Source organism: Falco rusticolus, chromosome 2 (genome assembly GCF_015220075.1).
Source record: "Falco rusticolus isolate bFalRus1 chromosome 2, bFalRus1.pri, whole genome shotgun sequence".
Classification (NCBI taxonomy): domain Eukaryota; kingdom Metazoa; phylum Chordata; class Aves; order Falconiformes; family Falconidae; genus Falco; species Falco rusticolus.
Window position 1 is genome coordinate 73,837,422 of NC_051188.1, and position 25,201 is coordinate 73,862,622.

Consider the following 25,201-nt stretch of genomic DNA (forward strand, 5'->3'; position numbering starts at 1 on the left):
ACAGAATTCTAATGCTAAGCATTGAAAGTTAGAAAGAAAATATAACATGTACAACTCTTGTCACAGTTTTAAGCCAGATAAGCTAACCATATTAAATGGTTTCTTCACAGAGTATATAAAGGTAACTTTCTGCTTAATTGTGCTCATCATCAGTAAAAAAAACAAAAAACCACTACAAAAACCCCACATACTAGAACTTTTTTCCCCTCTCAAGAGACAACTTTTTTATCAAATGGGTAACTGAAATGTCACAGAACACATAAAAGCAAATACCAAAAACCAATGTTTGCACTGCACCAGAAGTTTCAGCTCTCAGATTCTCTTGTACCTCAGTGGTCCTTTGCTACTAATTATTAATACATTCTTACCCCAGCTCAAGTATTTAACATTACCTGTTATATACCAAAGTCCAATGAAACAATCGTATCAGTCAGCAATGTAATGATTATTTTTCTTTTTCCCTTACCTTTGAAGCTCTAAAACCATCCATCAGCTCCAGAATTTTAGATGGAAGTTTTGCTGCACTTTCCGACACTCCATTCTGATTTTCCAAAGGTACCGTAAAACCAGTTTTGATGCTAGAACTGTTTTCTGAATTGTAAATAGCTCCTGAGGAACACATCCCACTGCTGTCCAACTTACTGGCACCTTTATGCTCTGTGAAATTTGAAGATTCACTTTCTCCATCACTTAGATTCTCAAAAGTGTCCACAGAAGGGATAGAGTCGTACTTTTTATGTTGTACATTATGTTTAGGGGGCGGATAGTACAATTCTGCTAGCTTTTTGCAGAAGTGATTCAGAGGAAATCCCACCACGTTCAAGAAGTCTCCATGGACATACTCGACTAACATTCCACCAAGGGCCTGGATTCCATATCCACCAGCCTTGTCCCTGGGGGAAAGAAGACAAAAACAACATACATCTACATGTATCTCATTAAGAGTAAAGGTAGTACAGAACACAATCCACCAGTACTGCTGAGTCTGGAAGAAAGACTAGCATACTCAAGTTAAAGACAGATTAAATCTACTAGTTAGGCTCAACACTTCAATTTATAAATCACAGGATAAATAAGGATCAGTATTTTTAGTAAAGGTGAACAGCCTAAGGTGTTTACGCTTCACACAGTCCAAATTCCATAGTCACCTAAGCAGCAGGAACATCTGCCGACTGCAGTCAGATTGTGTTGCCATAGGTCACCCAACATTCTCCAAGTCCTGGCTACCAAAAGGGTAACTGCAAGCATCACCGGGTCACCCAGCTGCATACTGACCCTCACTCTATTCCACAAGAGGCTGAAGGGCCTTTAGGAATATATTAGCTCCCAAAGGAGCTCACATTGAAGAAGACATCTTAGAACTGAAATGATTGTTTTATGAGTCTTGCTGATCTGTCATAGGAATATCTAAAATGAAGACCAGGAAGACAGGACTTTTTTTGGGAACCAGCAACCTATTCCAATACAAAATCCACTACTGTCCCATTCAGCCTTACTCAATTCTTGTGTAACCCTCAGATATCTTTTACAACACCGTGCTCTTAGATGTCACAGTAGTACTTGTAATTTGGCACAGGAATGTGTTTTCACAGAAAGTAACCTTGGAAATCCAATTTGTCTTTAGGTGCAATTGTGCAAATTCCACTGTGTGGAATGGAAATGCATACAGGCAGATAGGCTGCAATACAGCCAACAGTTTTACGGTTCACATTTAAGGAACAAAGCAGCAAGAAGTATGCTTACCACATGGTAACAGCAGAATCTGAAAGCCTAAGTCAACAAACTTTGAAACCAAATGTCAGTCAGTCTCAACTCTATTAACTTAAGATAGTATGGAATTATGCAAACTACTTGTAAGAGAATATTACTACACAAAGATGACTGTAGATTTTTCATCTTAGTTTTTATCAGAACCAGCTCTTAACACATCTAGAAATTATTTCTGGACCCCCTTTCTGACAACCCCCTAAGAGAGGAATCAGTACCCCTGCAAATGGGATTTTTTAAATCTATAAACTAGGGAATGGGGTTTTTCCTTTAATCTCGTGTTTAAGCATCACTGAATAGTTTCATCATTGTTTAAATTATTCCTTCTTTTACACCATACTTAAGACTTACATCATCTAAATTCAGAATACTCTAATGACTAAAAAGTCTTTTCATTTTTAAATGAAGTTGCAGTCCAGTAGGATGAAATCATTCTGGTATACGCTGACAAGGCAACAAAAAACCATGGTGACCATCACAAGCAGTTGTACCAGACCCACAACAAGGATGTTAACACAACTGGCCACATCTTGTTAATCTTTATATAGAACTTCATATGCTGGCATTGGATCCTGAGTAGGATTCTCTACTACAGATACAGCTTCTAGTCCAAAAGCATGAGGCTATGGAGTTAGTAACAGTTCCATTGATTTTTCAGCAAGGCTCTTCCATGCTAAAACCCAGAATGTATCAGTATTTATAAAGCTTTCATAACTAGCTCTGGTTAATCTGACTGGCTTCTGTAACTGGATACTTTTATTAGCATAGCACTAACTTTAAGGCTTCATTTATAAAACTATGCACAGCACCAGTTAATTTGCATTGTAATAAAAATATAACTCACTTTAAAGACCTTCTCACAGGCAGCAAGATCACTGCTGCAACTAAAACATTTTTCAGTAACCAACTGTTGCAGAGGACAACGATTTCAGCAGGAATGTGTGCAACATCCACTGATTTTTTTTTTCTAACACCCCCGCCCCCCAACACACCCCTCTCCTCAAACAACAAACCCACACACAATACAATCAGGGGAAAATGTTAAGAAAGAGGTAAAATAGAGGTAACTTGAAAATGCAACAAAGCACATTTCCTTTATTAGCTTTAGGATTTTAACTTTAGTCATGCCACAAAATAGTACATCCATGTATACGATATTTGTATTGTCTAACGGACAGCCAATGATCAAATAAATCCCCGCTGTGCCAACAGGTACTACTGCTCCTACAGATGAAAGGAGATACTTGGTTGGATTTTAGGTGGGTTTCCAAAGGCAAGAATGCATGTATGACAGTGAAACATGTGTCTTGGCCCATACAGTAGAAATACAAAGAAATTTCAGCCACATTAGACAGAATACATCTGAGCTAGTGACTGGACTTCACTTACAGTCTGAAGGTTAAAGGTACATCACTGACAAAATTCATCTTTACTGAAGCAAATATTTAAAATACATTAGAAGTTGTACACTAATTTCTTGCATTATCAGTTAGTTGATTGGATACCAAAACTTAGTTGTCTTCACTTCACATGTCTACAAATTAAAGATGACCCACCTCTAGTTCCTTTAAATATGAAGTTAGTGGTTTTGTAGGGCAGAGACACTGGCATGACAGAGGTAAGGAGAAGCTGAATCTGGTTGCCTGTCTCTGCGAGAGGCTACAGCTAGATGCCCAGTCAGCCTACATACATCATGGAACCAGTCAGAGATGCATTTCCATTTGCAAGGGAGCAGAGGTAGGCACGTACAACAAAAAGATTTGCTAGTAAGTTCTGGAGAGTGCAGAACAATCTTTTCATACAGAGGAGTTAACTGTAGCAACATGATAAGATTAAAAACAAGATTCAAAGTTAAATCTAGTAAAAGAACTGTACAGCTCCCCTTACTTTTGTAATCTTGCATTTGCAAGATTTTTTGCTCTTAATCTTGAAGAGCTGATAACCTCAAGCATATCCCTGAGCTAATTTGTGCTGTGAGAATAATTATTCACAAAATCTGAAGGAGCCTTCAAAGCTATAGCAACTGTACGTAACTCCTAAAAGAAATCATACAAGGGAAGAAAGTTAGATGTTTACGTTCTACATTTTATTACTTCATAGTTAAGTCTGAAACTGTAGAGCTCCAGCCTCTGTAATCACCTCTTTCCCAGAGTGCAGTAGGGTCCTTTGGTTTCATTGCCACCATTCAGAGCAAGGCTAACAAAAAACACAGAGGATCTTCAGACTGGAAGTTGTGAGCAGGAACAGATGAAGTTGTTCACAAGGGAGATTGCAAAATAAAAAGCTGGGTCAAAGAGGCTTGCAGAAATTACATCTACTCATTACACAAGCCCCAAACACTTCAGATCGCTGTGGTCCAGCCCTCTTTCTACAGAGGGCCAGAAAAGAAGAAAGAGACCCTGCCAGCAGGCAGAAAACCCCTGGTTGGAAGAAGGGACAAGAATAAAACAGAAAGGAGAAGGCCATCTTTCCACAGCCAGAATTTTTTGAGGGTTTTTATAATACCTTATCACAGCCTACCTTGAGATAGTGCTTTTCCCTCTTCCCTTATTCATACTTTAAGTCACCTATATAGTTTTAGAATTAGTCCCTGTGTCACCAGTGCCTGACTTTTAAAATACCATATGCCAATTTTGTCCTTGCTATAAAAATAACTCAATCCAATCCTCAAGATGGTCAATTTTTTGTTAATTTTTCATGTGATGACTAAGTCCCATATGATTTCACAAAATTAAGTTGCCATCAAAAAACCCCAAATGGTCACTTGAACTGCAGTAGTGTTTAGAAAAATCTGTATGCACAAAAATGTGTAACCAGTATGAGTGGCCACAGAGGACAGAACAAATAAACAACCAACCAAAACCAAAACCCATCAGAGTTTTCCTTACTGTTTTGCAGAATTTATAGGACAATATATTTAGTAGTTCCTTTGCAAGGCTAGTGCAAATGCTTCCTACCCTCTTGATTACATGAATGTTGATTGATTTCTGCTCCAGAGAGTAATGAAATACATTCTCTGAACCTTTAGTCCCTGAGACACCCTTGCTGTCACACACTGTTTAGCAAAATGAACAGAATTACTCAGCACTGCTCATAAGCCATTTTGCTGCAGCACTGCTAAAGCATATTTTCTTCCAGAGGAAATAATCAGAATATTTAAAAATATTTTTTCAGCCTGTGACTCTTCCTGAAAACTCATGGTCATTTCTCCTTCAAAATGCAACTTTGTGATCAGCTACATACTAAAGATCACCTTCCAAAAAACTAACTAGGAATTTCTGTTGCAAACTATAGTCTTGCCAAAACATTCTTCCCTGCAAAATTCAATTTTGCTTCAATCTCTTCAACAGGCTGGGAACCTTACATATTCAGAAAGTATGCCTCACTTACACATAAGCACTTAAATACAAAGTCCACACTGATTCCTCTTTTCTCAGTACAACATGACTGTATTGTTTTATGGCACAAATGAGTTTAAAGAACACAACTGATACTCTTACACAGCCTGAATTGAAGTTACAGAAAAGTTCACCTCAAATCACCAGACAGGCAGTCCATAGTGCTAACTATGGCCTTATTTGCCCTCATCAAGCTTCAGCTAACACAAAGGAAAGGCAAATTCTGTACAGTCACAAACATTCCCTGGTCTCCAAATAAGTAATTTTTTTTTCCTTTTTTAGACAATCTAGTCAGCTTTATCTCAGCAATAGTTAGGCATTCTGTTCTCATCCTATTTCTTCTGTGGAATCAATGTTGTCTAAGCAACTAGTACATTACAAAGGCAGCAGAAACACACAAGCTAAGAGGCAATTATGGTACGGGAACACATAAGCTGGCCACAAGAATAAGTGAAAATTAAGTTGGTGTTTCCTGCATCACAGCAGTGCTATTTTGATAAACTAAATAAACCAAGTTCTAGCTTCTTTCAATAAAGTTCTCCAACACTCTTATCGAATACTAGCTCTGTTCACCTGTTTTAAAATGAGAACTATCCATTGTCCAGGTATCCAAGCTCCCTGAATGCTTTTGTTAACAGAGAGGTAATTGTATATTGCATGAGTGCTTGCTCTAATCCAGAGTATTTCAACAGTCTTCACTTTTCAAATTTGCAAGCATACTAAAAACGTAACTTACTTTCCCTGGAGGAATGATACCTCCAGACAATAAGAACAGAATACCCACCTTGCATCACCCGTGCTATCATTTATCATATATACACAGCAAAATTTCACAGAACACAGGACAAAATGTCCTATGCTGGTGGCTAATAACATACCCTAAGGCCTATTCTCAAATACTGTGTGATGCTTCAGGGTCTTACTCACATTGGCTCCCCGCTATGGATGTACTCCCATAAGAGCTCTTCAGATAGGTCAGAAAATTTTACTTTAGTCTCTTCATAGAAATCAGTGACTTCTGTCTCTAGCTGATTACCTACAGAAAGGAAGAAAACTTATCAGAAACAGAAGTTGTAGTTTAGAGAGCATAACATCAAGTTTCATTTCATACTCAATTGACATTTTTGCGCAAAAAATTAAAGATACTACACAGATGTATGAAACTACTAACAAAGCTCTTCAGGGATAGTGGACTCTAAGTTCCCCAGAAAAGTAAAAGCTTGCATTGTCAACCTCTGCAGTCCTCTTTTGGGGGCAACAGATTGCTCTCCCTGTGTGGGATGCACTCTTACATTAATGATGCTTATGCAGAGCTATTTATGGGCTGTTAGCATACACATCCAGCACTGAGTACAAAGAAAGCTACAAACATACTTCTGACTTTATAACTGTTGTCAAAGAACTCTTAATACATCATAGTACAACACATAGCTATTACATGCTTGACTGTGAATGTACAGCTGCATCTGCACCGCAGACTCAGGCATCCAGCAGTCCTATCAGTAATCAGTGTCATTTTCATATATCTTTAAAGAAATAAGATTTCAGACTTCCGTATCTAGAAGTGGTTGAGTGAAGGCCAGAGGTGCAATGTAGTGCTACACTGCCTGGACCCTGCTGCATGTAGACAACTGTGAATCTGGTATCATTGTATACAGAGACTTTTCCAAAACACATTCAAAAGGAAGCTGCCTTGCAAAAGTGAGTGTGCACATCACTGAGTATTTGTTCTCTCTATTCTTTTCTATAAATACCCATCTCCTGTTACCGCTGTTCTGACAGCAGTGGAAATTCTTGAGGAGGACTAAGAAGGATCCACAGTACAGACCAAAGGAAGAAGAATAACCAATTGTTAATGGTGTTAGTATTGAAAAAACATTTAACATCCCAGATGTAAAAAAATATTAAAATAAAGACAGATTTCTATGTCTTTCAGTATTGATAAAAAAACAATCAACTGATGATGAAAATTCCATCTGTAACATACATGCTGTACTTAACGGCAGCATTATAATTATAAACTAAAACTAAAAATGCATTCTAGAAAACTCTTGGGGAATATGCAGACTTATGGTATTTTTGTCCATCTGAATATGATGTAAGCTTCAAGTGAGATGTGCTGTCATAGCATCAGTACTACAGTTATGTGTACTTTCACTTTCTTCCTAAACAGTTAAAGGCATAATTATTCTTGCTATATTGCTCACAGGAACCCCTTGATGACATGTTTTATTTCTTTTGCAGCAGGTCTTTCTACTGTAGTAGCATATGAGTAAGGGTACTGGATCACTTGACTATTTCTGTTACAAGCAATCATTCCAGCAAAGATTAAAAGCTGTAGATACACAAAGACTATGTCCAGTGACATTTCAGAGAAGTGATCCTTGCAAAAGTTCCACTAAAAGAATATTGGCATAATTATCAAAGGCAGTCACTCAAACCAAACTCTTCAAATTACATTAGTACAGTTCTCATAAAAATCACTTGTTTACTACATAAATTATCTAATAAAGAAATTGATGTGTTGCTCCCTACAGTCTGTTAACAGCCTGAGGCATTAAGCCATTACTTTACTCGCCCCCTAAAAATGGGCTCTAAAGCTTCCCTTACTGAAAAACAAAGCAACTACAGATAAAGTAACTGATTATATTCATCAGCTAGTGTAAAAAGAACACAGAAATAAAGTTAATATGGATCAGATTCTGCTCAGTTCCAGTTTGTAGTGCCTTACTTGGATGTCATTTAAACTATTCCCACACTTTACACAGGTCTTTTAATTAGTCCTGTAGCTTTCTGAGACAGTATTTCTAAAGTCTGTTGTATTTTGTCATCCTCCTTCCTGTGTGACAAATGAACACAGTAAGAAGGTTGACTTTTGTGGGGAGTTTTTAATTTATATATTGACAAGGTAATCCTCATCTTGAGTAGGAAGCCAACTGAGACTGTATATGAAACAATTCCATCCTGTTTCTTCACTTGCACTAGTCCTTATTGAGCACAATTTTAAATGCAAACGCTGAGTTTTAATAAAAAGATACATATACCTTTACTGCTGCAATGTATAATAGCCACTCCTGTGAAAACGCTGTGCTCTTTCCCATTCAACCTGTCAGGGAAAAGGTGCATTAAGCTACAGTTTTATGAAATCTGTGATGTGCAAAAATGTTCTACATGATTACGTTACTACAGCCTGAGAAACAGGCCATTAATACATCACTTGATGGCTCTGACACATATCCTAAATAAATACATTTTATTTTAATTTTTTATTTCAAAATAGATGAAAAGACATTGGCAAAACAAACAAATATTATCAAGAAATTCAATCAAGTCTCCAAAAGTCCCATTTGTACCAGTGTCCACAATCTGAAAAAGCAGTCCATGGTATCAGCTTCTTTACTGTACATAGGGAGAAGTGACTGTTTCAAATGCATAAGGAAAAAACAAATGGCATAAACACTACCATTACAGGCATCTTCACTGAAAGCTGGCAATAAATAGCTCGGTGATGCAACTTAAGACTAAACGAGTCATAGGCAACTAAAGGTTACATACTCATTTCATCCAGACTGGCCCCCAGGGATCCCACGGCAAGCCAGGGTCAGGTAACAGATGCAGAACAGAGGAAGAGCGCCTCTATTCCTCTTACCCCAGACCCATGTGCTCCCTCGTCTACTGGCTCCAGACCGCCACACTGTGGCCGATTAAATTTGAGGGCTTTAAAGTTAGTAATTTAACGTGTATACGACAAAGTGCAATAAATAATATGAAAACTTGAACGTATGAAGAGACTAACTAAGGACTAGCCTCCTAAAGATTAGCCAGGCTATTATTTGATGTGATCAGAAGCATCTCACACTCTTACTATCCCCCACAAGATTCCACATAATTAATTGTAAGATGAAACAGTGAATGAAAATTTTAATCGGACACCTTGGATACATAGGCAAATAAATATCTTGTCTGCATTTCTTTCCTGCTCATACAGAGCAAAATTAAGAGGAGTCCTAAAACCTAAATTTTTAGTGCATCTCATATCCATGACTAAGAGACTGAACTTAAACAAAAAACAAACCCCAAAACATTTGCATGTGTGAGAAGTAGACTAAGCTTTTTTTATAGGACTATTTTTGAACTACCTGAACTTGGCATGATTTCAAGTAAACAGTTATGAGAAAGCTCTTGCCAGGCTCACTCCTTTGGGAATCTCCTACTAACACAGGCAGCTATCAATTCTTTTTATTTTTTAAGACTACTAATTTTAAGTTAGTAACATGCCACAAAGGATCAAAAATTCAGCTTAAGCCATAAATTAAAAAATTAAATTATCTAAAATAGACTTACAGAGCAAAACTCCAAAAACTACCAAGCCACTTGTATTCTCTCTTTAGGAGATGCCAGAGTTACAACAAACTGGTGAAACAAGCAGTGCACCTTTTCTGTACTCCGCCCATAAAACAGAGGGGCGACTACAGGATTCACCACAGCTCATTCTTCAGAAAGGAGGTGACTAGAGTTATTTAGTTGGTGTTTCTTAAAAAAAAAAGAAATTGCCACAAGATAACACTGTAGGAAAAATTATCCTTTAGGAAAAACCCAGACGCCTCAAAAAACACCAGCCTACCATCCATGGAGAACACTGATGGAAGTAGATTTTTCCTTCTCAGTTAAACTATGGAATTTAAAGCAATTGTCCATGGACACATATCACAGTGTACTTTCTTGCAAATGCAATATTCTTCAATTAAATGTCAAGCCTCAAACCACTTCTATGATGGTTCTGTCCTCTTTCCTATCACGGTTTCTCTCCGTATCTCCCCATCCTGTACCCACTGAAGCATACATACAGCCTTGTGATAAATTACTCTGAAAACTAATCCAAGTGAAAACAAAATGGTTCGTTATGTCCCTCATCAGCTTCCTAAGGTGACTGGGCAGGAGCAAGCAGCTGTGGGTAACATAAAAGCAGGTTTAACTCCTTCAGTGGCAGAACTAGCTTACACTATTTAAAATGGATTGAAAAAGTTGTGTCCAGAGTTCTTCATACATGTAAAGGAATCTGTACAGCTCCTTTTAAAACGGCTTAATACACACATTTGGAATCTTACTTAAAAATACAGACCTTGACAGCATCCTATATGCATCTTGCTTATCAACTGGTTTCTCTAGGATCTGCTCATCCACAGTCTAAAGCAAAAAGACAGAGTGAGTGTGCTGCTTTCTGTTACTTTTCAGAAACAGAGGTCAGACATGACATTTAACCCATGATTTCAGCCAGGGCTTCAAACATGAGTCTACAGAGTAGAACAAGAAGCACAGATACTTTAGTAGAACAGGTAATTTTGTGTAAAGCAGGCAAGTGCAACACTCCACCCTCCAGTGGCTGCAACTCTCAAACAAAAGGGTAATTCTGCTTCTGTCCTTAATTGTTCACTGTCTCTGCGGAGGCGACAGGTATAAAGTTATGCCCACTACAAGGCACAACATTGAGTGGTTCACATGATATGAGTTCCTGCCAATCAACAGTTGCCCGAGAACAGCATTTCCATTACATACTAGAGAATCCAAAGCAATACTTACTCAATACTAGCATCTCCACAAAACCAGCAAGGCTTCTAGCACTCAAGATACCAAAAATTGCCTTGTTGGGGTAAAAAACCCTACAACCCACACCTATAAATCCCAAAAGGCACATCATATTGCAGATATAACTTCTCAGTGAAGACAGCTTTCAAACTGTAACTTTAACCTAAAGATTCAAGTATTTTCTACACTTGCCATAAACTAAAACAATGCTAAACCAGAGAAGCCTTCTTACCACAATAGTGTCTGCTCCTATGACAACATCAGGTGTTCGCAGGTGTTTCTGTAAAGGCATAACGAAAAAAGGTATTTCTCAAAAGAGCTAGAAAGAACAAAACCTTTTAAAACTTAAGGTAAGAAAATGTAAGTTCACTGGTTTACAGCCAGGGTTCTACACGGACCTGAAAACAAGACAGTGCTGCTCCTTTTGCACTGGGTACAAAGTAGTAATTATTTATATCCTCATAAAAGGAAAACAGGAAGCCTGGGCAGACTATTCTCAGGTCACAATTTTTCCCCAAGTATGTTTCTGATTAACAAATACATCCAGGAAAGAACTGATTTCTCAAAAGTAAATGCGGTCTTCAAGGTGGCAGACAAAATTCCTTTAAAGGAAGCACCCAGTGTATGAAAGCCAGGGAACACAGCCCTCTAGGATCATTTTTTTAAGCCAAGTTTTGCTGAAAACACACACCTTTCTTTACCTATACTTTGCTTATCTCTCTCAAAAGGGAACACATACAGCCCATTTTGGGGGATTGAGAAGTATGGGTATATAAAGATTCCTTGTAGCCTTTTCTTAGCTTTAAACTAAGTATCTGTCTTCACAGCTGAGTTTTGATTTACTTGCATGTTATAAGGTACATAAGTTATTATTTAACACAGCAAGGCTGGAAACTTGTCTGTAACTGTGATCATTATAATAAAAAGTCTGTAGGGAGGTGATTCTTCTGTAGAAAGGCTGCTGATGTGCTTTAAATAGTAAAACTAATGCCAGACATCATTTAAAAAATTCCTGTATGAAGAAGCATTTTGAAATCCACATAAGTAGCATTATTGCCAGTATAGTGTTTTGGAAGGAAAGCCTAATCTAAATCAGTTAGCAAGGCTGCATTTAAAATCCACTCTCCCAATGTTCTACCACTCTCTGAAAAGAAGATGACAGAAACCTGGATAACGATTTACATTGGAGATCATGCAATATTTGCTTTGAAGAACAGTGACATCTGGCAACATTGCTCGTTTAAAGTGTTCAACATTCCTTTTGTCAGCAGTACAGATTCAACAAACACACTCCTCTCTTTCAGAGCTATATTATTAAGGAATTATTATGGTACATTTTGTGGGATCTAATCAGCTAGACATCGAAATAGATTCTGGTAGAGAACAGCCTTACATGCTCAAACACAGTGATCACAGCCAAAGGCAGAAGTCAAATATGCCACTGAGAGTGTAAGTTGTATCACTGATTTTGGTAATATCTGGGATACAAAACAGATGCCTTGACATCACCTTCTCCCTTCTTCAAATGAAATTTGCCTGTTTCTTTGTCCAGAATGCTTTAAAACAGACTTTGTCTTCTTTGTCCTTTCCTCCTGCACCTCTATACTCACAAATTCTGAACTATTCTCTGGTCACAACTGTTCAGTGAAAGCTATAGCAAAATACTGGAATGCACATCATGTGTTCTTCCATAGAGCCTGTCTCCACAGCCAACAAATACCTGGAATGAAGAGCTGCTCAGCCACACACTCGACTGCTAAAAGGAACTACCAAGTATATATCCCAAGTGAGAGCAGGTATTCTTCTGACAAGAGATGCAGGGCACTTCTATTTGTGGAAAACCTGAACTGCAGGCACATGACCTTCTTTTGATTAGGTGAGTTAATTTTGGGAAGCTCTTTCACACATGGCAGAAAAACATCCATTTGCCTTCAGTGGGAAAATGCACTCAGAGACCACCTAAGAAGTACATGCAAATTAAGTCACAGTAACTCACACGACTCATTGCTGAAATAGCTGGTAACTTACTACATGCATTCTGTTTGCTACTTCAAGAGCTTTCTGTTTTGCTGTTTCCACAGCGTACTCATAAGGGGCTGCAAAAGATGACTTTTCAAGTGTCTCCTTAAACCAGGATGGAACCACCTCAAACCGCAAGCCCTGTAAGAAAGGAAAACAATGCAGTCAATCTGATCTCATTATTAAAGGTGGCTCCCAAGACGTATCAAGGAAATGACAAATACGATTTTTGCTCTTTCCACTTCTATACCCCTCCCCCCAAACACATAGGGGAAAACAACAATGCTTCTATTACAGCGTTTGGTGCATACCTATCATTTGCAAGCAGTTCAAAACAAAAACCCCAGTCAGAAAGAACTTTTAAACTGGTGTGCTTCCTTGATTTTACCCTTATTTATTAGAACCTAATTGCATTAGTAATTTCACCATTCTTCTATAAGAATCTAACAGTATGAAATTAACGCACTTCATAAACAGACTATTCCCTACTGGATTTTTTTTTTTTATTGAATCCATCCACAGCACTTTACTTGCACACTAGTACCACAGAATCTTCCACACATTCTTACAGGAGCTTTACTACCCACACTTTGTCATTATACATGTGATAAATAGCACACAAGAAAAGCCAGCTCCTGTACAGTTTTGTCAAGAAAACCCTTATTCTTCCTGCCTCTTGACTCCAGGTTATACCCGTAACTTCACTACACCCAGTGGGAACACCATGTTTCTAGTAACTTGGTGCATGCTTGAACATTGGTTCTTCTCCACAGATCAGTATTTTGAAAGGAATATACTTCTTCCCACTTAAGTTCAGCTTCTCCCATGAAGAATAATAACACTAAGCAACCCAAATTAGATGCATTATAATACCGGAGTGCCATTCAGCAGCCTCGCTGCTGCCAGCCCAGTGAGATTGGCATGTTGCTCCCAGGGCTGGGCGGTGGGAGTGATGGGCTACAGCCACCCTTGCCCCCCCCCAGGCGCCCTACAGAAAGGGGACAGCCACTTCATTCCCTCCCCCCCCCCCGGTTATAATACCGATCCCGTGAAGTTTTCTTAAGTTCCAGAAGCCCAAGCCAAATTTTCAGAGGTTTCAGTAGTAAGTATCAGAAGTAAAGGCAACAGAAATACGTTTTTAATTACTTCAGCCCATTGTAAGGACTTTCAAACTTCTCTATTATATGCCAGAAGTAATTATGCCAGCACTTTTCAGCCTAAGCAAGTCTTTTATTTGCTTGCTTACACCACCGCCCCTCAGCAGAGCACTTCGGTCCGCTCTCACGTTACCCTGACGGCACACAGAGCCGGCGCACACGCACTTGTTCACGGAGGGCACCGGACCGACAACTGGGCCCGAAACCCCCAGGCGTGAGCGGGGCGCAGCTCGGGGGGCAGCGCCGCCCCCGCCGCTCGGCGGCCCCGAACGCCGCCGCCCAGGCGGGCAGGGCCGCGGGGAAGCCCGGCCGCGCCGCCGCCATCGCCTCAAGCATAACAAGCCCCGCCGCGGCGGGAGGCACGGCCGGGGCTGGTGCCCGCAGTCCCGGTGCCGCCAGGGCCGGCAGGCGGCGGGCCCCGCAGGCCCGGCCCGGCGGGGGCCCGAGGGCAGCACCGCCCGCCCCGGCGAGGCGGCCGGCCCGCACTCACCACGTTGGTGAGGATCTCCTGCCGGCGCGGCGAGGCGCTGGCCAGCACCACCCGCTTGCTGACCAGCTTCCCCAGCACCGGGTTCAACACCATGGCGGCGGCCGCCTCCCCCCACCCCGCTCCGCGCACACCAAGGCCCGGTGATGGCGGCGGCAGCCTTATACGGCAGCGGGGCGGGGCCGGGCCGGGGCCGGGGCGGGGCCGGGGCGGGGCCGGGGCGGGGCCGGGCGGGGCCGGGGCGGGGCCGGGGCCGGGGCGGGGCCACCCTGGGAGCTGCGCAGGCCCCGCGGGGAGAGCGGGGTTGGGCCGGCCGGTCCGTCCGCCCCCGGGGCTCTGCCTCGGCGGCTGCGGGCCCGGCGGGCGGGAGGGTGGCGCGGCCGGCCGTGCGGGTGGGGCGGCTTGGCTCGGCTTGGCTCGGAGCTGCGGGCCCCGCGGTGGTTACCGGGCTGTGCGGTACCTGCGGCCGGCCGCGACGAAGACAGTGAGGCGGCCCGGGCGGGCCAGCCCTGGGAGCCGCGGGTAGCACCCGCCTGCCCCGCTCGCGGGATTGCTGAATGAAGCGTTGCGCGATATCGTGCCTTTTTTTCCGTCAGAGGTACTATTAACATAATCTGATTTTTATTACCTTCATTTAAAAATCCTAGCTGTACCCCATTTAGCCTTTTAAGCCAACAGAAAAAGTTCAGCGTAAAACCTCAAGATTTATTCCCAATGACTTAAAAATAGCACGAAGCCGTGTGTTTTCTCAGTTGGCTAGTAAGAAAGTAAAATATGTACTCTACCATTAAAAACATCACTCATTCATTGAAATTGTACTATGCATTGAATAACTGAGTCTCTTGTCATCCATCTCCAGGACCACATGTCTCATGGATGGTGTCAGGGGCTGCCGAACCTGGCAGCCCAAGGGAGCAAGGCAGCCGCATGCATATATGTTGATGCACGGCAAACCGCACAGAGCAATGCGGGCAGGCACGCTCAGCGCTCACACAAACAGCAGCAGCAAAGGTCTCTTCCCTTTGCCCTTGCTGGCTGGTTGGGGTGACAATCTGTCAGTGGGAAATACACACACATCCATCCATCTATCCATCCATCCATCCATCCACCCACCCACCCACCCATCCATCCATCCATCCATATGTACACAAGCAGTGTGGACCCCTCCGGTAGCAGACCTTAGGTGAGGCTCCTGTGGCACCGGGAGGGGCTGGGGTAGGGGGCTCTGTTGCCCCTGCGGGGCTGCTTGGGCTGAACCTCCTGCTCCTGTCATGGTCCGTGGAGATCAGCCTTTTGTTACCATAACCTCACTGGTTATTACATCATCCAAAGTATCCACATTAATATTTTTAAATTAGTTTTTTTTATGTGTGGCAGCAGGTTGCGAGCAGAACTGAAAATTTATCTTTAGGCTCATTTTTGCCCAAATAGTTAAAAAATACTAAGAACCTAGAGAAATTATACTGAATTGAAAATGGAACTAGAATGCTTAGATTAAATACAACTGTGAATGTAGACAGCTGTCCTCTGTAAATCCGTAATACTGAAAACAGTTCTGAGATAGCTGGAGAGCCTACTAGGAAAGAAGAGGCTGTGTAAAACCAAGAGAAGAATTGTGCTTGTCACAGAGCTTGTCAGAACAAACTCACTGCTCTTTTTTTCAGGGCTGTGAGCTGTGGCACTTCTACTTGCAAACAAGGAGGTTTGAAAGATACTACAGAGGTGGAAACCAGAGCATCTTTCATATGGTACTAATACAATTTTCAACTGAATAAAAGGACAAGGATCTCATCAAGAAAGAGCAGCCTGTGTTTCCTGGCACACATAGGACAAAGGTGTGGAATTACTCCACTTGGAAAAATATTACATCTCTACCTCTGATGCCTGCAAATTTAGCATAATTGTAAATCCTAATATGTGTACATCATCAATGTGACTGCAATACTAACCAAAGAAAAGGAAATTGCAATTGTATGGATGCTTCTTAATCTTGGGACACACTTCTGATCCAGAGTAATCTTTCTATACTATGCCTTGCTTTGTCTGGGATAGAAGCAAGCCCAATAAACTAGTTTCAGACACTCCAGAGGAGTAAGATGGTAATGCAAAGTCTTCCATCTCAAACCAATGGGCCTAATTTTCTTCTTTTTTCTCATTTTATTCAGTCTTACAGTATAGTTCCACTGGCACAGAAGCGAAGCAATGAAGTTGACTCCAACCCAATGCATCTGTACATATAAGAACAGGCTTGATGAGGCAGAACACCTTCTGTTCCTGCCAGCTTGTTTTGATAGGCAATAAAGGAACATGGATCTGTCTCTAGTTATCTGTAGATCCTCTAGAGATGTGTGCAACATAACTCATTTTTCTTACATGCAGCATCCCATTAAGAGTAAGACAAGCATGACTTGCCTCCTTTGAATTCTGCTTGTATAGTCCTCCTCTGCTTTGTGCAACAGACTTTTTGAAGGTACAATAAATAAGTAAAGAAATATATAGAAACTCTATAGATTCTTTTCAATGAAAATTCAGACAATGTCCAAAAATGGAGATCACAAAAGGAGATTTTTATGTGAAGAAAATGTGATGTGGCTTTTTGATTATTATTTTTTAAGGAGTGGTAATTACTAAGTTTGCTATTCTGATAAACTAAGGTGACAAGAGTGATTTAGTTTATTTAAAAGACAAAACCATGAAGCTGTTGAAATACATGCTTTCGTTTACATTTATCTTATTTGTGCTGGTCTAAAATGTCAAACTAAAGAACCCTGTGAGAAAAGCTAAACCACATCACATAAGCTACCACAGTTGGAAGAGGTTGGACAAGTAATCATTATTAACTGCTCCACAGCAGCCTTGCAGGAGTCAGGCAGAACAAGTGTGAGGCTGCACCGAGCTGACCGAGGTGAAGATCAATGACACCAGCAGTTATCAGAAAAGTGTCTGTCTGGGCTGGCTGTGCTAGTCAAAGATTAGCTTGTCCAAGGTTAGTTATGAAACTGTTGACATTTTCAAATATCTGAGGTGTTTTGGACAAAAGCAAAATAGCAGTTAGATCTCTGAACTGCAGAGATTTTTCCTCAATACTTTTTTTTCTGGACTTCTCTGCTTTTTTGACTATGCATTTTACACTATGGCCATCACAGTAATACCTTCAAACATGTAAAGAACACTGTGATTAATCAAATTCTTGTACCTACTTTTAGGCATATCACAATGAGTGTACATGTTTCAGCTTGGATGTATTATTTGCACTCACCTGTGCAAGTACAAGATCAGCTTGTTTGAGGAGCAATGCGTTTCCATTATGAAGAGTGAATCCTAGGGATGCTGCTATGAAGAGGATGAACGTTTAACCTTTCACAAGGCAGCTGGGCTTTTCTAGGATAACCACATTAACTCCAAGAGCTCAGACTTACATTTTTCAAGGAGCCTTTTTCTGCCATTGAAATCCTTGCCATTGTTCAATGTGTCTGCACAGTTCATGAAGTAATTAATATCTCTTTTTTCTTTTACTATAGGGAAAAGAATATTAGTGGTTTACAGATGGATTCTATTTCACCAGCTAATCATCAAGAGCTCTCCTCTCTTTAAAAACGTCATTGTGTCATTTAACATCACCTGTGCTATGTTTTATTTTTATCTTCCTATGTACAACTGGTATTTAGCTAGCAGTCTTCTGAGCAAAGAATTACCTGCTTCATGTTACACTCTATCTCCTTGATCTTTTAAGATTGTTTTACATGTTCCTCTGTATTTGTGGGTTATGAAGAGATATTCTACATTTTTTTAGTAAATTCAGATCCTTGCAAGGTGTATAAAACAGAAGTACTTGTTTACCCTCAAATTATTTTGTCATTGCTTCCTGCAGAGTACTGCTGCAGTTTTACTGGAAACTCATAAGACTTTCAAGAGCCACTTTTACAGACTCGAGGAGTGCTTTCAGAGCAGGTACCCTAGTTTTCTTTCACCCCTCTGATTGTTTAGCTCTGTGTTCTATAATGCATTTTTAAGAACCCTTACCAATTCAGTTTTCTTCAGCTCCGGTCTAAATGCTCCCTCCTCCTCTTCTATCCAGCTTGGAAGGCCTGCAATAGCTCAGTGTGTCTACATGATCACATCCCAGAATTTCCTTTCTATTTGAAGTAGAGTGGTATTACAAGCCTACAGAAGTATTTTGGGGAAACCACAGGAAGTCAGTATAAATAAGATTTTAAGTTAAATACATGAGCTGTATGGTGTGTAATATCCCTGTAAATGTTTTTGCATATGTTTATCCCACACAGCTATCAAATGACATTATGCCTTGCTTGGGAGGAAACATCACAACTGCTGAGGGAGTGCAGTATAACTAGTACCAGAGGAATGCCAGCCTATCTCTCAGGAAGCTCCATGTCTATCTCATGGGACAAGAAGCAGCAGCTACAGCCAACAGGGGTGTAGCAATGCCCAGGAGGAGAATGTGGCCATTCACAAAGCATCTTTTAGCAAAACAGAGATCGTTATCCAAGCCCCAGTGAAGCATCTCTGGCCAGCATATTTAAATAGTGTAAAGAGCTTCCCTCCAAGAGCAATTAAAGAAAGGATGTCAGGGATTCAGACTAGCTGCTTTGCTTTTGGCCTCTGCCACACAGAAGGTATTGCAAAATGGAGAAGCATAGAGTCTTGAAAAAAGATCTCATTGTGAAGAGAACTAAATCTTAGTGAGAGGAGCATGGAGTGCCAGGTTTTGTCCCTGTGTTGTCTGAGAGGATGAGCTGCCAGGTCCACAGCAGCAGTACAGGGCAGAGGAAAGAAAAGAACGCTTCCTTCCTGCTAGTTTCCACCTGATATCAAATGTGTGCTATAGCCTTTTCCTGGATGAAATGGTGTGCTCCGAGCACAACCCAATTTACATGATGCAGAAGCAGCATCACAGTAACATATGCTTCCAGCGATGTCTTTCCCAGCTGTTGCCACAGCCCAGTGTCTGTTGCTGAAAGCAACTTCTGCTCTGCGGTTCGCTTTCTCTGTGCTGTTAGCTTGAGGCCAACGACCATCCTCAGAGGAGAAGACAGGGCAATGCCTAACAACCTTGTATTCGCTGGGACAAGAGGCTAAGTGTCTGCTGACAACACCCCTAGTTATCTGCGTGTTTGAGGGGCAGTGGATTATATCAAGTCTCCAAGCCTCTCTGGAAGTCACACGGCTGGCTTGTGCTGCATGGGTAGTTCCACCTCTCATGTCAGCATTGCCCCTGTCTCACTCCTGCTAACACCTACATAACCTCTAGGGAAAAATACTGTATCAGACTATAAAGACTACTGTTTCTGAACTGTTTGTATTTGAAAAACACATGAACAAGTTCATAAAATATTTTCAGAAAATGTGTGTGTGTACATAATGTATATCTTACATACACAACGTGCATATGCTATATATGTGTGCGTATTCATATAAAACACATGTACACATACGTGGTGTAAGATACAAATATATACTTGCCTAAATATGAAAAACAAGTCTTCCTTCTACTGATACAGTATAATGATTACTGCAAAGACAACGGTATAAAGTTAGGGAAAATGAAGGTAAGATGCAAAGAAAGGAAGGTTTATTGGCTCAGCTGGAATCCCAGTTCTTCCAGAAAATGACTCTCGATGCTCCAAGGTCAAGAACGTTTGTGGAGCTGTTAAGAATATCTTCATTATCGAAATCTCCACAAGAGGGCAGTGCATCCCATAATTTTTCTACTTGAACGCTCGCTGACTTTCAAATAACTGTAGAGAGCTGCAACTTTTAAGGACTAAAGACCACTCACCACAAGCACTCGAAGTACTGATTTTAAGTATAAGGATTACTTAGTGTAACAGGATATGCATGCATGTGTGTACATATGGGGCAATCAGAGCCAATATTAATGTCAATAGGCCTAGCAATATTTGGAAAGAGTTGCATAGAGATTAGAGCTATAAAGAGACTTCATAAGCACGTTAATAGGTGATAGCATATGTTTGTAACAGAGCTTGAGGCCCATCCAGTAAGTCTGCATGGTTGTAAGAACAGGAATAATTCCACTCTGTGACCTAAAAAGCTTTTGCTGAATACGAAATAAAAACTGAAATACTGTCAGATTAAAGGTTTTATTTTTGCCTTCTATCTTCTCAATCTGATCAGATTTATCAATTGAAGAAAATCTATCAGTTGTATTTTATCTTATTTTTGTACTCCTTTAGAGGTTTCTTTTTACCAGCAATAGGTGGGAATAGTTGCCTCGTTAAAAAAGCTGTAATATATGCATATTTTAGGTGAGACTATACAGAGTAGTTTGCATTAGTCATCAGAATGGGGTGAGATACTGATGAATTCTACATATACTATGGAATTCAAGGTGAAATAGGGAAAAGAAAAATGTCAGCCTGTGGACAATAATGAGGAACCAGGGAAAATGAACCATCAGTGTTGGAGTGCTGAAACTTTTTGAAGGAGAAAAAGCCATTGCACCTCCATAAAGAGTTTCTAATTGGGAATGTGGAGAGATTCTTCGTAGAGGAAAATGATGGGAAGAGGCTTCCAGTCATTCAACTTAAATATTTTCCTTTATTTTCTGGAGTCATATGGGTTTGGGGAGGTGAGAAAGACCTGCAGCTTATTTAAATGTTTGCTGAGGTCCCCAGGGATATTGTTTCCTAGGTCATGAGCCTACATCAGATGAACGAACTGCTGTTACAAGCATGAAGATGGCAAAATCTGGTGAGAGTTGTTAAGAAGAAGGTGGTAACAGTCCTGTGATACCAGCATTGCTTTTGTAGTGTGGGTCCGTAGGAACATGGAAGTCTACAAACGTCTGGATGTCTGAATGCAACCAACAGACAAAGCAGCTATCACATAGGGTTTGGGAACAGAGAAGGCATTTAACATGAATGCTGCCAAGCAATAAAAGCAACACTTGCGATCTACTTTTGATCAGATAAGGTGCAGCTTTTGTGCCTGGTGAGCCCCCATTTCCAGAGATCTGAGTCCCTCTGTGAGATGTTTGCTCTGTATCTAGGTAGCGGTTTACTTGTCTGTTAATCACATTCCTTTCCTTACAGCAGAGACCTGCAGATTTGTGACTGCTTCCAGCTTTCGTGCTGAGAGGGCTCCATGTTTCTAAAATGAAACTGTCTGTTTATGAAGAAAACTATTTACAGACATTCTCTTAAACACAGATGGCCTCCTGCAGAGATTAACTTTCTGGATCTTTTCTGAAACTTGCACTGTATTTCTCCCCAGAGCTGCCACAGAGGTTACTTCTTCAACCCCTCTCCCATATCTAGCTTGAATCTGTTTATATCTCCCTTAAGTCTGTTGTCCTTTCTCCTTTGACAAGGCTGCTCAGGTATACAGTAGAGGAGCCAAACCTTTACTTTTCCTCAGATTCAAGGCACTCGACAAAATGCTTCCCTATTTTTCTGGTACCTCACTGTATCCAACAACATCAGTTAAGGGTGTGGAACATGCTGGGAAAAGCTTCAAAGGACTATTAGCCTTGGTAGCTCCCAGCAGGACAACATGCACATTTTAATTTCTGCATGTGAGTAACTGTGACATGCCAGAGCCAGGTCATGTGGGCAGTGCCACAGAAACTGGAGGAGGAGAAGCTCAGTGTCCCAGTGCCGTAAAATTTCTGCAGAAGGAGAAGACTGACTGCAGACACCATCATGAGCCAAGACAGTCAAACAGGGGGGTGAGGTATTTATTTATGCTAAAAGCTAGAAAGATATTCTGTCTGGCAGCTCTGAACTTCTTGTTTTATAATTAAAGACGCCTGAGAGTCTCCTCATTTGATAACATATTCCAGCTGTTTAGACTTTTAAGGAAAAATACTACAAGTTGTAAGACTTACAATGAAGTAGTGAAAGATCATGACTTCAGTAGGAGTCCAGACTTTAGGCAGGCAGTGTTTTTTTGTCAAATGAAACCCCCAAGCTTTAAAAAAGAGTATCTCAACCAAGCATTACGTTCTATTTTGTTATGCACTCTATCATTACCTTTTATAGATTTGACAAGGGAACACCTACTTGCAGAAATTTAATCCAGAATGAAATTACTCCAAATATATCAAGACTAATAGTCTGATTGAAATTTTGCTCTCAATAAATCCTTTTAATACTATGAACTGCAGTGTAAATGAGGAAAGACAGCACAAGATTAATTCCAATAACAAGTTCCTCTTTTTTTTTCAGGATGGATTTAGTTATTAAATACAATAGCCATGGCTTATATTCTAATTGTTCTTGTGAGAGTTGTTTTATATTAGAATTTTCATTTTGGGTACTTAAAAGAACGGCAGCTTTAGATACGTCTAAAAAATTTTGCCGATATAAAGATTCTCCTCATGGACATCGCCAGGACAAGATCCTGTCAGAATCTTAAATCAGCTTCTCTAGAGGAACTTGTCAGGTTATTGAAAAAGACTTTATTACGTACTCTTTCAGCAAAGGGGTGCTAGAGGGTATTTGCTGGCGTATTTGTGACAATGCACTCCAGGGAATCATATTCTTCACTAATGTAGCTATGACAGCTTTTAAGAGTAGACTGGGCTGCTGCCTGAGAAGTTGAAAGAAAGCCAGCAACTGCAAATGGCCCTGCCCCAAGAGGACAGTGAGGTCTGCTGCTAGTCAGCTCCAACAGCAGCAGCTTTCAGGAGAGTCGAGTGATGGAAAAAATGAGAGCAGAGGTGAGAAAAGATGTTAGAGATTGAATTAATAATGTTATGCTGTGAAACAAAATGTGTTAGCTGTTACCAGCAGCTGGAGGGGTTTGTTGAAGGGTGACACCCAAGTTCATCTTTAGTGAACATGAGGAACTGCTTGATCAGGGGTGGTTGGACAAGGTGACCTCCAGAGGTCTCTTCCAACCTCAGCCATCCTGTGATACTGTGACTTGCCAACAGCGCTCAGTGACAGGGGCTCCCAGCTCCCTCCCTGGCTCTGGGATAGGCTCTTCCAAGAGAGTAGTAGGCAAAGCTCCCTGCTGAACCCCCACTGGCGGCACCCCAGCGGGCAGGGTAGGAGAGGCCATGCTCCAGGCAGCTCTGGCAGGACTTAAACAGGGGCGTGAGACTGACTAGAGCGGGGCCAAGGGGCTGCCTACCTTACAGTGTTCTGCCTCAAGCACTGGCATTTCAAGAGAAGGAAGAACAGGGCCATCGCAGTGTCACTTCCCCTCCTCCAACCTCTGACCATTTTAATCTTAGGGGTTTTCCTGAGTCTGTCGTGATAGCCTATTTAGTAACCTAGAACAGATTTCTTTTTCAGGTGCTTTTCCAGTCTCTCTGTGGACCCATGTTATATGTACATCCACAACAACCTTGGCAAGGTGTTCCCCAGTTATACTATGTGTTATGAGGAGAGATACTAACTTTTCCTCATTTTGAGCACGGATTTCATTCTCTTAATATGTTATTCCCTAGTTCTTGCTTGGGCAAAGGCAGTGAAACTCATCCCAGCCAGCTTCTGCACTTCAATGAGGGTTTTGTGGACCTCTTTCCTACCTACCTCACATTGTCTCTCCTCAGCTGAAGACTCCTAAACTATTTAACTTGTAAGGTTTTAAATTCATCCCACATGCCCTTCTCTTGACCTTTTCTAATTCTTGTAGGTCCTGTCTGTGATGAAGAGACCAGAAGTGCACTAAGTAAACAAGGTGTGGGTGAACCATGGATTTCTACAATACCGAGATGATGCATGGCATTATGTATTATGATTCAAAGTGGTCACTGCTCAGTAACATCATTTGGTACACAAAGCTATGACTGGATTTCCCCATGTGTATTACCTCACACTTTCCAGTGCTGAATTTCACCCTCAAACATTCATGTTTTCCCGCACACCTTTGCATATGTAGTACATACCCTTATATACTTACATATTCTTACATATAACAACATCTCCTTAAGGAAACACCACTCTGATGAGTATCAGTGTAGACCTTACGTTATTTTAAACACTTTGAACTGGAAAAAATGACAAAAGATGGTTGAGTGGCTTCAGGATGATCTCTTTCCCTCTCATGTATCAGCACAGATGTAGCCAAACAGACACTGAACCCCAAATGGATCACAGTCCATCTGGGGGATGTTTATCAAGGAAGACTGTCCCTGCTCCCCTCCCCTGCCCACAGCCCAAGACCTCATGTCAGAGCTAGCCAGCCCCTGCCCCAGCAGTGCCACGGCAGGGCTGGTCTCCAGCTCCCCACAGCCCTGCCTGCCGTGGGCTCTGCCAAGCTGGGCCCACCTGTGATGCCCATGACCCATCCCCAGGGAGCTGCCCAATGCCCAGGGCTGGGGCTGTCCCGATGTCCCTGGCTGGTCCTAGCTGGGGGTGGCATGGGGCCTCATTGCCAGCCCCCTTCAGAAATGCATTGAAATTTAAAAACATATGTATTTGGTGCACCCATTGGGCAAGGAGAAGGGTTCCAAGTTAGCCAACATCTCATTCAAGTATTGCTGCTTCTAAAATTTGTGCGATGGGGGTATGCCAATACCAGCTTCTAAGATACATATAAAACTAGGAAAAATGAACAGGTATGCAAAGCAAAAAAAAATCAGTCTTCAGAATGTATGGGAAAAATAAGAGACTTAAAACATTACAGAAATATAAAAAAGCACAATAACCATGGGAAATTAATTCATTTTATTTCATTACTTGTTTTCCCTGCTCTCTTCTAAGCTTGGAAGTTTCTCAGATGTGGCAGGTGCAAACAAAGAAAGGAATCTTAAATCATGTCCTTTTAATGTTTTTTTAATTATTATTATATATACA

General features: G+C 41.2%; 1 protein-coding gene and 1 long non-coding RNA gene across 8 annotated transcripts in view; one reads left to right on the forward strand and one right to left on the reverse strand.

The window, feature by feature from the left end:
• ASMTL (acetylserotonin O-methyltransferase like) overlaps positions 1 to 14,565 on the reverse strand; it is a 31,622-nt gene extending 17,057 nt beyond the window's left edge. The window contains exons 1-7 of one of the 3 annotated variants that reach the window (XM_037376336.1): positions 14,418 to 14,565; positions 12,780 to 12,911; positions 10,984 to 11,031; positions 10,288 to 10,352; positions 8,210 to 8,271; positions 6,093 to 6,201; positions 467 to 893 (exon numbers count right to left, since the gene is read on the reverse strand). In XM_037376336.1, the coding sequence (XP_037232233.1) occupies positions 467 to 893; positions 6,093 to 6,201; positions 8,210 to 8,271; positions 10,288 to 10,352; positions 10,984 to 11,031; positions 12,780 to 12,911; positions 14,418 to 14,510 (936 nt within the window). In that variant the 5' untranslated portion in view covers positions 14,511 to 14,565. The remainder of the gene's footprint in view (positions 1 to 466; positions 894 to 6,092; positions 6,202 to 8,209; positions 8,272 to 10,287; positions 10,353 to 10,983; positions 11,032 to 12,779; positions 12,912 to 14,417) is intronic. The other 2 variants (XM_037376338.1, XM_037376337.1) reach the window with 2 other exon arrangements.
• A 228-nt stretch (positions 14,566 to 14,793) lies between these two features.
• Positions 14,794 to 25,199, forward strand: LOC119143419. Of its 5 annotated transcripts, none has more exons than XR_005102702.1 (4): positions 14,794 to 15,012; positions 16,079 to 16,644; positions 18,286 to 18,365; positions 18,701 to 19,686. It is a non-coding gene; the product is annotated as an uncharacterized LOC119143419 (long non-coding RNA). The 5 variants fall into 5 exon arrangements; XR_005102701.1 differs by having other exon boundaries at positions 16,079 to 16,249; positions 16,580 to 18,365; XR_005102700.1 differs by lacking the exon at positions 18,701 to 19,686 and adding an exon at positions 24,039 to 25,199 and having other exon boundaries at positions 16,079 to 18,365.
• The last annotated feature ends 2 nt before the right edge of the window (positions 25,200 to 25,201 follow it).